Raw genomic sequence first — 14,319 nt, forward strand, 5'->3', positions numbered from 1 at the left:
TGGACAAGAGTACTATATTATCAAGATTGAATGTCAAGAAAACTTATCAAAGGAAACAAGGTAATGTATAAACCTTTTGTCCATGAAGTAAGAGATAGAAAAGAACTACATAACCAAAATAGCACTCCAAACTATTAATAACTGCTTAGAGCACTATGTATATTCTCGACTATTGAGTCCAAAAGGGTTAAAACATCTCCCGCATTTCCCACATCTAGTACTGGGAGTTCATCTGCAGTCAGACTATTCACAAGTATTTGAAATGCCACTGTCAGCAAAGACCCTCTTGAGTTCTCAATATTTGTTTGGCCATCTGTCGAGATCACAAAACCTGATGGGAGAATTTGTATCATTGAAGTGTCTCCGCCTCCTATTGCCGCATTCATAGCTGGTATATCAGCTGGTGCAAATACAATATACGATCTCATAGGATCCATAGAACACTCTTGCAAAATCACCATGTTGTTCTCGGTATTGGACATCAATGGCTAGTCCACATGAAAATAATTCAAATCAATTTAATCATGTCTCATTTATTTGAATCATAATGTTGGATCATATGCATTTAAATTTAACGATTTACCTTAAGTTCACTATATACGATGCATTCATTTATTATGGTTTTGCATATGTTGACTGATGTTGTGTTTGTTTCGGGGGATTTTAGAAGGTGAAGGGCAGAAGGGAAGGATTTTAGCTAAAAAACTCATTCTCTAGTTGTTTGGATTTGCGCTAAAAAATAGAATGAATGGATCATATATGCAGTGAAGCCTCTAAATATTTTCATGTCTAACTTTCCATGAAAAATCATATTCCACCATTCATTCCCTCCTGTCCTCCTCATTTATATTTAATATTACAAGTCACAAGAGCATGTGTTTATTTAATTGTTTATTGATAATTAACCCAAATATCTCAAAATCACTTTATTATTTTCTCTTTGCATTCATTCCTTTCAAACTGTTCCCTTCTATATTCTGTAAGGTCTAAATGAGTTCTCCTTCTAGAAAAGCATATGTTTTAATGATGATAAAATGATGAAGACCAGGACAAATAGTGTGTGCATAGAAAAGAAGACAAAGCAATGAAGAATATATAGAAAATCAACATGAAGACTGAAGATGAGGGCAAGGTAATGAAAACTAGTACAAAGCTTCATGAACAAGGATGCTGTAGAAAGATGAATGATGCAAAGGAATGTCCATAAGACTATCCTAATTCAACAAGCATCATGATCTGACATTGTCTATACATTCATGGTCTAATCAGTTGAAGCACACAAGGAAAATTCAACATATGCTAAGACCTTGCATCGTCTCTGGAATGAACGTCCGATCTCTCCAGTCAGAAAGTTTAAGCTCACAGCTTGGATCGTTCGGAGTTCATCATCTCACTATTGCAAGGATTCAAGAAATCATTGTATGACTTTCACTCTTGTGCGAAATGGATCTATCCAAAGGAGAATCGTAGTCGTGAATACTCAAGCATTTAGAAGAGGGATGAGTCTCATTGAGATGCAATTAAATCGAGTAAGTAGAAGCAAGCAACCAAAGTCAAACAATATGCTTGTTCATTTGTGACTAGTTGATTCTGTCCAAAGTACAAATCAGGAGTACAGAGTTGTCACATCTACATAAGCTATGAAGAGTGCATACGAGTCTCATTCCAAGAGCCATGTAGCAAGAAGAAGAAGAAGCTCTTTGAATTTGAGGATCCAGTTATGAAATTCTATATCTGGAAGACCTCAAATGAAGGAGAAAAAGTGAAGATGAAGACAACAAAGGCTAAGCTAAATCAACGACAACATTTATGACTTTGCTAGAAGTGAAGGTTGAAGAATGATCATGATCATGAACCTCCAACGTCTACTCAACAAGATGATCAAGTGAGCTCAAGAAAGGATTGAGAGCATCTACTTTATATCAGTTCTATCCTATACAGCAAGAGATGAATTGATTTTATTGCACATTTGTATAGATATTTGTATGAGCAACACCTAAAATGTAATCAACTTTCATATCTATACGCCTAAAGAGAGGCACGACAAAAGAATACTTGTAGGGCTTGAAGAGACACGTAAAAAAATACTCATTATGCCTGAAGAGGCAGGAGAAAGAATACTCAACAATGCATGGAGAGGCAGGATAAAGAAAACTCAACAATGTCTGGAGAGGCAGTGGTTAAAGAATACTCATTGCCTAGAGAGGCGTTGGATAAAGAATACTCAATGTATGGAGAGGTAGTGGATAAAGAATACTCATTGTCTGAAGGGGCAGGGGATAAAGAATACTCATTGCCTGAAGAGGCAGGGGATAAACAATACTCAACAATGCCTGGAGGGGCAGTGGCTAAAGAATACTCATTTGTTCCTGAAGAGGCATGTACCATAATGCTTGTAAGGAGAAGTACTTGATACTTGATAGTGGAAATCTTGGTTATTGTCAAGGGCTGGACGTAGCCCACCGATATAATGTGTGTCCATTGTCCGTTGCTTAACTCTTTACTTTATTGTCTGCACAACATGTCTATGGACGACGCGCCTAACTCATGTAGATAACTAACGTCGTCCAGCAGAATCTAGTCGGTCGCGATCGATTACAAGGATACAATCAAATCCCCATTGTTGTGTCCCGATGGTTTAACCTTCATATTCATGGGTTCATTATTTGTTTAGTCCATGAATAAAGAGTGAGGCTTAGTTTTAGTATATCTTTGGAGTAAAGTTGCAAAACCAACCCTATATTAAAAGAAATACCAAATCTTTAGTCCTAGTTGATAAGTGTCATTTTTACGCATATTTGGTTATCTTTATAGGCACTTATCTCACGTGGGTGCTTAATTTATTCATCATTTTGGTCCCCAAAGTAGTGGATTTAGTAAATACTTAATTTTAATGTAGAAATCGTGTAAATATTGTGAGTTTTTTGTTTAATCTTTTGTTTTTGATGTAGGTTGGAGTTTCATGAAGATTTGAGCAAAGAAACCAAGTGAGGAAAGTTGGCTCAAAATTTGGCTCAAGCCACCACTTTACAGTAGATTTTCAGCATAGTTCGATTGAGCCAACTTGAGCTAACTGAAGGCGGTTTTAACTACTTCAGCATGAAGAAAAGGTTCGCTTGAGCCAACTTAGCTTGACTTGAGCCAACTAAGGTCGGCCAGAAACTCTATAAAAGGCCAGACCACGAAATTTTCAGGATCTCTTCCATTCTTCACCATTTTTCCTCCCTAAAACATTCAAAGGACGCTGGGCTTCATGGAGGAAGGGTCCCTGGGCTAGGAATTGATGGAGTGGAGCTTTGGAGCATGGTGACAACCTCTTGGTGGCTATGGAAAGCTTGAGAAAGTTTCCATCGCTGTGGATTCGTCTCCGTTCTTTGGGTTTCATCTCTTCTTTTCTTATCTCTTGTATATGTTCTTTTCTATTTTTGTATCTAGAATGTTATAGCTTAGTTCTTTGATTGTTGTAAACTCAATTATTGATGTAAATGGAAATCTTTCATGTATGGTGTTTATCTTTGTACTTCATGCTTCTAACCAATCAATTGATAATCAAAAGAGCTTCACTAATTTATAAATAGATCGAGAGGTTGATATGAGTTGGTGTATGCTTAGATCAATGAAAGTAGAATGCCTATGTCTTAGGTAACGCCGTGTGTTAAAGTTTTGCTTTCTACACTTCAAGTATCATTGATTTGTGTTAGATTTTTATGGACTAGCATGAGATCGGGAGATAATTGCGGGTCCGGTTCAAGAGTGAAACCACTCATTGAACTAGTTGTCTTATGGTGAGATTATCTTAGGTAGGAACAATAGTGGGCTTCCACGTGACAGGTGGGGTTTTGAGTTCTAACAGGAGTTTCCGGGGTGACAACAGAGATTCGCAAGACTAGGGTACCTTGTCTTAGGATAACTTTGTTACTGTGAATGTCTTTGAGAGAGAATTTGAGTTTTAATGTTCCTTTTGATTTTCTAGATGGTAAGGGATTACGTCTAGGAATTCCAACTGATAGATTCACCTAGGCTAGGGATAGTTAGGTGGATAGCTCTCGACATCGTAACTGAAATGAACCTTTACATAAGTGTTTGTGTTCAAAGCAATCAAAGGATTATGTGAATGCATTTTTGAATACGTGTTCTTCTTTGTTATCTCTGTAAACCTTCTTTTACCGTTTTCCTTATATTGAAAATCACAAAAACAATTTATCAAACATCTTCTTATCCGCTTGAATCGATATTTAACTGGTGGAACTGATATTCACACAATCCCTGAGGACGATAAACCCGTATCTGCTTTGCTATGATTGAATCATAAGGGTTTAGTTCCAAAGCAGTACTAACAAGGAAAAAACCTTTATCAAATTTGGCGAGTTTAAGAAGAATATCGAGAGATAAATCTTCATCTTCTTCCCTTAATCTTCAGTCTTCTTTCTTGACTCTTCTTCACCTTCAAAAAATCTCAAAGAACATAAATCATCCAAACTTAAAACCAAACTCAATCCCACCCCTAAAAATAACCTAGAAATGTGTTTCATACCCTTTTTCCAACATACTCCTCCCCGTCCTCTAACACCCACAATGTGGTCCAATTTCTTTCTCTTGGGGTTTTTTTTTGTTGTAGTTGTAGTAGTTTTCTCCAACCAACCCTTTTCTCCTCCTCACCCCCTCACCTACTCACGCTCACTACTATTTCCTCTCCCAAAATCAATTTCTTCCATATCCCATTTTTGAATATTAAAAGATCAAGACAGCAACAACATCATCATGAGTTCCTAAGGAAACAATGTATCAGCAAAAACACCAAACCATTTAACTGAACCAGTAATCAAACACCAAACCCCCCATCAACCTCCCAAGCTAGTGACCCCAATAATTGTCACCAAATCTTCTTCTCTGGTTTGGATCTCCCTACCGAACACCCACTCGCCAATACCTCCAATGTTGGAACAAAACCACTTCATAGCCAAGTCTGCTCTCCTTGTCGAAGAGAGGAATGCGATTTGTCAAGGGTGGTGGATTTGTTTGCGGGTTAGTAGATTTGTTATCCTTCATGGTTACAAATATCACTCTTGATTATATCTTCATCTTGTCATTTTAATTCCTCTTCATCCCCTAGTCTTTTCTTGTATTTATTATTTTTAATTATGTTTTGTGCCAAAAACAATTTCTGTAATGCGAACCAGGTAGAAAATACAGTGGGTTTATGGTGGAGGAGATGAAAGTGATGTTTACGCACTAGTTTTAATGGAGGATTTTGGGTTATAAGAAGAAGATGAAGTGGGTTCATGGTGGAGGGATTTGAAGTAAGGTTTATGCTTGGTTTCAATGGAGGGTATTGGGAAGAATATGAAGTGGGATTCTGGTTATGGAGTAATGATGAATTAAAAAAGAACTAGTTTTTGACTGAATGAATTTGTTGGTTTCTTTGTATCTAGAAATGTTAAAAGAAGATGAGAGATGTGATATTTGCAATTTGAGATTCGGGATTAAAGAATATTATGATTAGTGTAATTTTATTTTTTGATTAATAATTTTAATTTTATTATTTTTATACTCATGAAATTTCAATTTTAAATAAAATTATACTTGTTTTCACTGTCAGCTATATTTTCACATGTGGGTGTGCCACGTCGCCTTGGTCGGGCACGTAGGCAAATGTCATGTGAGCTCTTTCTCCGATTGGACTATTGGTGACTCAGGATTTTATGGTCTTTTTCCCCTTTCCTTTCTTGAGCTTTGTTTCTTTCTTTTTATGTTTTTGAGTCTTATTTAGTGTCTTTGGTGTTAATTGAGTCTTTTTATATTTTAGAGACATCATTTACATTGTAGTCCTTCTTAGAGTCTTTATTTGCACTTTTAGTTCTTAGGATTGAGTTTTTTTTTTTTTTTGCATTCTAGTCCTTAGTCTATCATGTTAGAGCATTTGGGGGTAAAGTGGAAATTTCTTTATGAACATGTGCTGAAATACCTTATGAACTTCCATGGATTAAGAGGCATTATTTGATGTTTGTTGTTACAAAGTGAAGGTTTGATGTTCATTTAGTGTGGAGCAAGGACTTTAATGCTCATCAAAGGTTTATAGGAATCTTACTTGATGAAGAATGACAAAGGCGGGCGATGATTAAGGCTCTAGTGGTTTTAGAATTGAGCAATGATGAGAATAAGAGTTGTTGAAGGCCATAATTGGGGCAAAGTAAGCTGAAAGGAGATCAAAAGATGCTGCAAACAAGGTGTCCACGCATGTGCATGCACCATAGCCACGCACATGCGTAGGGTCAGAATCTTGGCATTTTCAGATGAGTTGGCCACGCATGTGCGTGCACTTAGGCCACACACATGCATGGAGGGCCACTGGCATGACACTTTTCCATGCACATGTGTGGGTCACCAGTTTTGTTTTTTTATAAATAGGACCATTGTGTAACTTAGTTTTTATCCTAGATTTTCCAAACAAAGGCTTGGATAACTGTTTTTAGAGCTTTCTTGGAGCTTTTTTCCAAGTTTCATTATTTCTTTCTTAGTCATGCTTGACTAATTTTCCTTTTAGCACTTCGAATGTGAATCCTTTTCTTTGTTATATTTTACTTTCTGAGTTTGCATGAACAAGGTTTTTCTTCTATGAATATATTTCCCTTTTATAATGTTAGCTTGAATGCATGCAAGTTATTTAGTTTATACTCTTCACAAATGGAAATTTAGTTTTGAATAAGGAACCTGAGATTAGATTGATTTGTTGGTTACACCTTAGGAATAAGGGTAGGGACTAATAGTTGGTACTAAGGAATTAGACTAACTAGATTGAATTAAAAGTTTTGCATGACTTAAGAAATTAACATGTAAAGACTTAGGCTAAATCAACCATAAAATCAATTCCACGAGCTTCATATACTTTTAGTTGTCTTAAGCATAACTTGGTTTGGTGAAACTAAACCCAAGTGCTAGTCTTTTATCATAATCATCTCTTTGTTTCTTAATCTAGTTCACTTTCAAACTGTATATGTATTGTCTTTTATATTCTTGTGCTATAGAGAGGGACTAAAATTAAACCTCGCTCACTATTAAGGGACCGAAAACATAATTAACCAGATAGTGTGTGTTTGGTTTTCAGTTCACATGCGTTCCAAGACAGTTTCAACTGAAAAACACGAATTTCAATGTGCGAATGTGAAAGTAACTCTTAGGTTCTGTTGGATTGAAAGTGCTTTCGAATTGATCTCAACTGAAATCCAAACACACCCATATTCGTTCATCTCATTTTCATTCCTACATCCAAACCGAGCATAAGTCTTAGTTTCCAATTAAACAATTTCACTATAGGAGAATCCAATGAATGAACGTATAACTCTAAAAATTATACCTTCACATCTCGATATTCGAGAATGAATGATCCATTCAGTACATGTATGATGACTCAACATAACAGATCTCTATACATATATGAGGTTTATTGGGTGTCCAATACTGTGCATATGTCTCTAACAATCATGATTGTGTCTCTATTGATTGTAGCCAAACTTAAAATCAAACTAAACAATATTTTTGTTTGATAAAAAATTGAAATATGGTTTTAAAAAATGGTAAATACCTGGATAAGTGATATATAGTTGCCAGGATTAGCTCCGACTAAAATGTTTCCTATCTCATGCACTGAATGTTCAGCCGCAAGAACATCCCACTGTAGGAAATTAACAAGTAACAATTAATGATTATGAAATTTTAAAAAATCATTATTCTAATAAAACAAAAGGTTGTTTAGTTTAGCTTGTGAACCTGAGAGCGTTTAGAAATATCAGTTAAAAACTCAAAAACTTTCTGATAATGGTGAGGAAGCCAAAGGGTTGTGGTAGCCACAACAACCGTGCCAGATGGTTGGCCCATTTCAGTGTTTTTGCGAACAGAGAACTTAATCCCGCTAGTATTCTCCATATTTGAAGATGGGAAGTTCATCTCATAACCTGTCATGGATAAACTTTCACAGAACATCTTAACCATTCGACAAGCGAGGTTCATCACGCTTCTCTTCCCTTCATTCGAACAGATCACTGAAAAATGGATAAAGTATAATAACAAATTAAAATAGTATAAGAAAGTAGGCTTTGTCTATCGTGGACTAAGAAAACTTTGTTCACAGTTAAATATGTTTATTTTCAAATTAATTTTATTTCGTAAGGAGCATATTGTAAATAACATGTACTAAGTGTTTACATGGTTCATGGATGGACCATATCTCAATCAAGTAAGGTAAATAAATGAATAAGCTAAAGAGACTAGGGTCGAGATGACAATTAAAGTGATAACCTCCTCTATGGTCATGATCCTGTGTCTTATCTTCAGAAAAGCAAGTAAATCTCTCACACATCCTTTGGAGCTCCTTTGTCCATCTTTCAGCTCCATATATAATCTTGGTATCAACCAGATCTCTAAACAGCTGGTGTGTTTGCATCTCATCCACTTCCACATGTTCCACCCAGAAAACCTAACATAAAGCACAAATAAAATATTTTTCATTGAGTACCATCAATTTCAAAAAATTATCCTATTAGATTCCATCAAAATATTGATTGCATATTGTAGAGAAATAAATTCGAATTTCTGTGCATTTAAGGAATCCTAAATGAGGGAAGTCATAGGTTCATTGTTGCTATATTATAATCACATGGTCTAGATTTAACGAAACTATTTTAAGTGTATTGTGACCATTTTAAACATGAGTCATTTGATCTTGATTGGTGACGGATCCCTGACTTCACCGAATATAGAAAGTCTTGATCCAGGGAATCCGGGTCCATTTCGATCATGTACCTAAAGATAAACTCATGTACAATGTTCAACAAAATATATGATTACTAACCCTGCAACTCCCATCAGGTATTTCCTGAATCATGCATCCAGATGGATGTTTCCAAGAGCGAGAAAAAGGGTTGTGTTGTCTAGAGGGATCAACTGACACATCTGTTATCATCCACAAACCAGCCTTAACATGCTCACAATAGCGAAGAAAATGAAATTTGCGAGGTTGCACTAAAGGTGAAAGAACGTGCATTTCCCCACACATCTGTCATTAGAAATATTGTTAAGAAATTGAAGTTAAAGCAAAGAATCTTTAGATAAGGCAATATTTGCACAAAAACATGTACCAACAACAAAGCTCCATTTTGATTGCTTGACAAACCGCTATCAAACACTTTGATTGTTTCTGCTTTAGCAAGAATCGATGGGAAAAGGTTAGCCCATTTGACCTGAAAAGATGAGCTATTGGGTCATATACTGCTCTTATTTGTAAGAGACGCTGCATTATTTAACAAATAAAAGAGTGTCAAGAATCAACTAACCCAAAAGGTTAAAACTTTTAGATGAATTCACATGTATTGTTTTAATTTATACTTTTAACACGCCCCTTACACAATCGTCCATTAGTTTTGAAGCGTGGATAATACACAAGCTCATATGCATTGTGCTTGGCCATAAATGATTTAATACCGTGTCATGAATAAACTATCTCAAAAGTTTAAGTTGTTTGGTGAAAACACATGAAATTTTTTATATTATATTTAAAACACAAAGTCACGAGATCTTACCGGATCAAGAAACATCTCAACAAGTTGCATTCCAGATATGTTGACTGTCACTGAATCTTTTGATGATTCTGCACGCACGTTGGGACCAATGAAGTGTTTGTTCTTAGGAAAAAATATCTCATATATTTCAGGATGAAGAGTGAGTTTCCCTTCTTGGGATGAAGAGAGGACCCAAAAGGGCTCATTGTAGAGCAGAAGCTTAGCCAGTTCTCTCGTTGCAGTACTTGCAATACCCTTCATCAGTAACTTCTGATTCTGAAAATCTAGACTTTCCTCCATTGGATTATTGTGCAATGATGCACTGTCACCACCGATAATTGATGTCAAACCAATACTTGAACTTCGAATTCCACCAGCCCCTTGGTTCAACAAACTTGCAAGTGATGGGTCATGTGAAGATCCAATGATGGGAATAAGCCCTTGTTGCAGCTCTTGTTGTGACACTTGACTCCCCATGAGACTTTGAAGACAGTTAGTAACTTTCTCCCACTGAAAAAAAATTCATCAATAAATTTTAACTAATTAAAAATGAAATTATCGTATAAAATATTTCTTTATTGATATCAAATTTAAAGATGAGAGTCAATTCAATTAGCTCACTAGCCTTATCTTTTAGCTGAGAATTTTCAAGACTCATCTGTTGCATGAAATGTTCATGCTTTTCTTGAGGAAACAGTGGAACCCCACAATCTGTGCAAAAAATCTTCTTCAGTTCATCTCTGTATATGAGGTTTTCTTTCTGAACCCTTTCATTCTCAACTCGAAGAGCACTACTATCTGCTCGTGCGCATTGACTCTTCATGTAGCACATGAGTAAAATGATCAGTACTATAATATGAAAGAGTGTATAAAATAATATATGGATGGTTAATGAGATTATGTTTGTAAAATCTTTTAAATTGATGTTCAAGTCAGAATCAATTATGAATAGAAAGTCTATTAGGCTGAAGGAAATGAATCACCTTGTGTTGTAGTCTCTTATTCTGGAACCAATACTTAACCTGCTTTGGATCTAGCCCAACCTCTGCAGCTAGTTCACGTCGTTTGGCATCTTTAGGATAACAGCATTCATTGAAGAAACTTTATTTGAAAAGTAAAATTCACAATTAGTTGAGAGATTAGTTAAATAACTACAAAATGCAAATAAACAAGTAATCATGATCGTTCATGATTACAGCTATTAGTCATGATTTATTCTTATCATGCTCACATAAGAATATCATTTTCAGATGCACATTTGTCTACAGAAGGTGTATCTCATGAGAAAGATATTTTCATATGAGAATAATTCGCGATTGTTAGATCTTATTATGAATGCTTAAGATTAAAACAATTTTATAGTTACATGATCACTTAAAAATGTTATGTGACATTTTTAAGAAGTCACATGATTTCATGTTTTGATGTTGACTACTCATTATTATATATATATATATATATATATATATATATATATATGATCTTCTTATGTGAGAATGACAAGAATAAATCACGACCTTGAGATTTGGTCATAATTGGTTAAGATGAAAATAATTTAATATACCACTCTGCCTCACAGATAAAAATACGTACCAATACCTGCTCTATACCCATGTAAATATCAACTAATTGAGTTTTAAATTAATTTCATAATATCCATGGGTGGGTGTTCACAGATATTTATTAAAATGAAAGAATATTAAAAAACAATTAAAATCATTTTAAGATAAAAACATGTCACATTCAAATAACAATGGAAAAACCACAAAGTATACTTAATGCTAAATTTCAAATATTAAAACATTAAATACAATTCAACTATCCCCCCCCCCACACACATATATATATATATATATATATGGGTATTTTAATAATTTTAAATATCAGGTTCGTGGGCTTGAATATCACAATATTCGTATCCCCTCCAAGAATGAAGAGATAGTGAAAATGTCCATTAAAAAAATATGTGGATACCCGTTGGTGCGGATAATTTTACCTATAATGAGTTTTATCCGCTAGCATGGGTAATTTTGACATCCCAAAAATTTGTAGAAAAAAAATTAAAATATAAGGTGGAGTTCGGCTACCAATGAAAATCTGGTTAAATGTTATATTTTTATCTTGGTCCTTCAAAATCGCATTCGGAGTCACTCCCAATTTTTACATGATAGGAAGAGAGAGAAAAATCTCAAACTGCCTAGCTATGCTGAATTTAAATTCACTGGAATCTCAGATTTGTTAAACTCACGTAGTTATGAGATCTGAGACGTCCGATTAAGATTGGTTGAATCTTAAACTTATATATATATACTATCTGATCTTGATGAAATATATTAACCCACCAATCTTAGTTAACGGTTTAGATCCATGAAATGCGTGAATGTAGAGTATCGGTGACTATGATGAACCCAAATCCCTGTATTTCTATGTTACCTAGGTAGCATTTTAACTGAGTTTTAATTTTTAGCATCCTATGCAGCTTATTCAACCAAAAAATCACCATAAAATGTTGAATTTAAAATTATTTTTTATTTAGATTAATCATAGCTATTGATTAAAAAATCAATGATTTTTAATTTTACAAAGAAAACATATGTTGTGTTGGTCATGAATCAGAGTGTTTAATTCTTCCTTGAATTGATGCACAATTAGCCTATCATATCCTTTACATGAGAGTTAGTGCTCACTTCAAAGTAAAAATCAAGTAAATTGAAATTTTGATTAAAAGTATTAAAAAGAACCATGACTAAATATTAGCAAAAGAGAACATATTACTCTTGAAGTATCTTTCTTTGAGTGGAGCTAAGACGAGTGTAGCTTCTTTTTCTGTATCCTGAATTCTGAGTGCCATTGTTGCTAGAGCCACCAACACCGGTCACAGAAGAATCCATCGCAAAAACAAACTTTCCCTTTCCCTTAATTTTTGTATGAGAGATTTGTGAAGTTTAGCGTTTGTTTGTATAATGATTCACAAAACCTTCAAATAAGTAGGCATGTAGCACCACAAAAAAGGAAAAATGAAAAGTTATTTCAATAATAATAATAATAATAATAATCTATATATATAATAATAAATAAAAAATTGATATATTGATTAATTACTTCATAGATACAGATATAAATTATATAATTTTATCTTATATATATAATATAATACGTTTAAAATTATTTTTTATGAGTTTAACTTATATGGATAGTTTAACGTGCTTTACACGTGCACTAAATCATATTCTATTTTCCTTTTACATGTTTTTAACTTAAATTTATGTGAGTTCAAAAAAAAAACTTAAATTTATGTGATAAAAATTTGTAAACATTAATTAAATGACTATGCAAAGCTTTTTTGCATTTTGAGTGTACAAATATTAAAATATTTTAATATATGTATAATAATAACATCAATATATATTGAGAAATTTAATACATAATAAATTATAAAAATGTATTTATCTAACTTGATATATTATTTAAAATTCTTCGTCTCAATAAAATATATTATCTTGAATTTTAATACCTCATTTTTTTAAATGGTTGATTTAATGCCATTGATTCTCATAATACCTCAACTTTATAGAGTATTAAATTATAAATATATTTCTATAGAAACTTAATATTAATTTTATATTTAATAATTAATGTTAATAAAAAATTTATAATTTAAAATTTTCCTGATTTAATAATGATAAATATCATTAAATGCATTTTAATCTTTGACCTTATGAAGTATTAATGATTTGAATATTATATAAAAAATGACTAGTATATATTGTTTCCTCACTTTTTTATATACATAATATAATAGTTTTAATATTTATAGTCATTTATATATTTTATATAAGTATATCAGTAAATAAATATCATTAAATAAATCAAATTTTTATTACTTAGCTAAAAAATAAATTTCCTATTATTATTTTTAATTAAAATTTAAAATCGTATATATTATTAAGTGTAGTTACTAACCATCTTTAATACTTAATATCATTAAATAAATAATTTTTTATTACTTAGCTAAAAAATAAATTTCCTCAACAATGATATATACACACCTCATGTTTTAAACACTTCATTTCCACCTATTTTTATTTCTATCTCTCTCCTTTTATCATCTATCATATCTCATATTTTCTCTCTCTTACTTTTTCTTTTCTTCCTATCTCTTTTCTCATCCCACCTCATTCCACGTCTAAGAGGAGAGAGATAAGAAGAAAAGAAAAAAATAAGAGAGATAAAGTATGAGATATGATAGATGATAAGATAGAAAGAGATAGAAATAAAAATAGGTATAAATGAAGTGTTTAAAACATGAGGTGTGTATATATCATTGTTGGTTAAGATTAAATGTTAATTATTGATCATTTGACTTTTTTTAGAAAATTCATGTGACTTTATGTTTTAAGCTTGACCATTGATCTAAAATCATAGGGTCGTGATTTAATACTCTCATTTTTCACAATAAACATTGTTCTCACTTGATACACTCCACACACACATATATATATATATAAAATATTAGTTATCTAAATTTATTATTTTTGTTTTTTATAAAGTGTGATTACCATTAATATTTTAATAATATGAATATTAATAGTTTAGTTACAAATATGAGAATTTGATAATTTATACCATTAAGGGTTTGGTTCTCACGGGGGGGGGGGTTGGTGGTGCTATTAGAGCATTCCTCTATGCTAGTGTATTTCTTATTTGTGGGTTTTTGCGAGCTTGCTTTTTAATTTGATCATTTTACGTGCCCATTGTTGAGAGG

General features: G+C 33.1%; 1 protein-coding gene across 1 annotated transcript; it reads right to left on the reverse strand.

The window, feature by feature from the left end:
* On the reverse strand, positions 1-10,060 carry LOC130749479 (homeobox-leucine zipper protein HDG11-like). The gene is made up of 7 exons (XM_057602848.1): positions 9,576-10,060; positions 9,135-9,236; positions 8,849-9,052; positions 8,296-8,473; positions 7,768-8,039; positions 7,583-7,672; positions 1-488 (listed from the first exon to the last, which is right to left on the reverse strand). Exons 1-7 carry the CDS (start codon positions 10,029-10,031, stop codon positions 135-137), a joined length of 1,656 nt encoding a protein of 551 aa, XP_057458831.1. The 5' UTR covers positions 10,032-10,060; the 3' UTR covers positions 1-134.
* Between the last annotated feature and the right edge of the window lie 4,259 nt (positions 10,061-14,319).

The sequence above is a fragment of the Lotus japonicus genome, chromosome 3 (assembly GCF_012489685.1).
Source record: "Lotus japonicus ecotype B-129 chromosome 3, LjGifu_v1.2".
NCBI lineage: Eukaryota > Viridiplantae > Streptophyta > Magnoliopsida > Fabales > Fabaceae > Lotus > Lotus japonicus.

Coding starts and splice junctions, on each gene's coding strand:
- LOC130749479 (XM_057602848.1), bottom strand. CDS start 10,031: ATGGGGAGTCAAGTGTCACAACAAGAGCTGCAACAAGGGCTTATTCCC. Junction 8,474..8,848: donor TACCTGATGGGAGTTGCAGG/GTTAGTAATCAT, acceptor GCTTTATGTTAG/GTTTTCTGGGTGGAACATGT. Junction 7,673..7,767: donor ATATTTCTAAACGCTCTCAG/GTTCACAAGCTA, acceptor AATTTCCTACAG/TGGGATGTTCTTGCGGCTGA.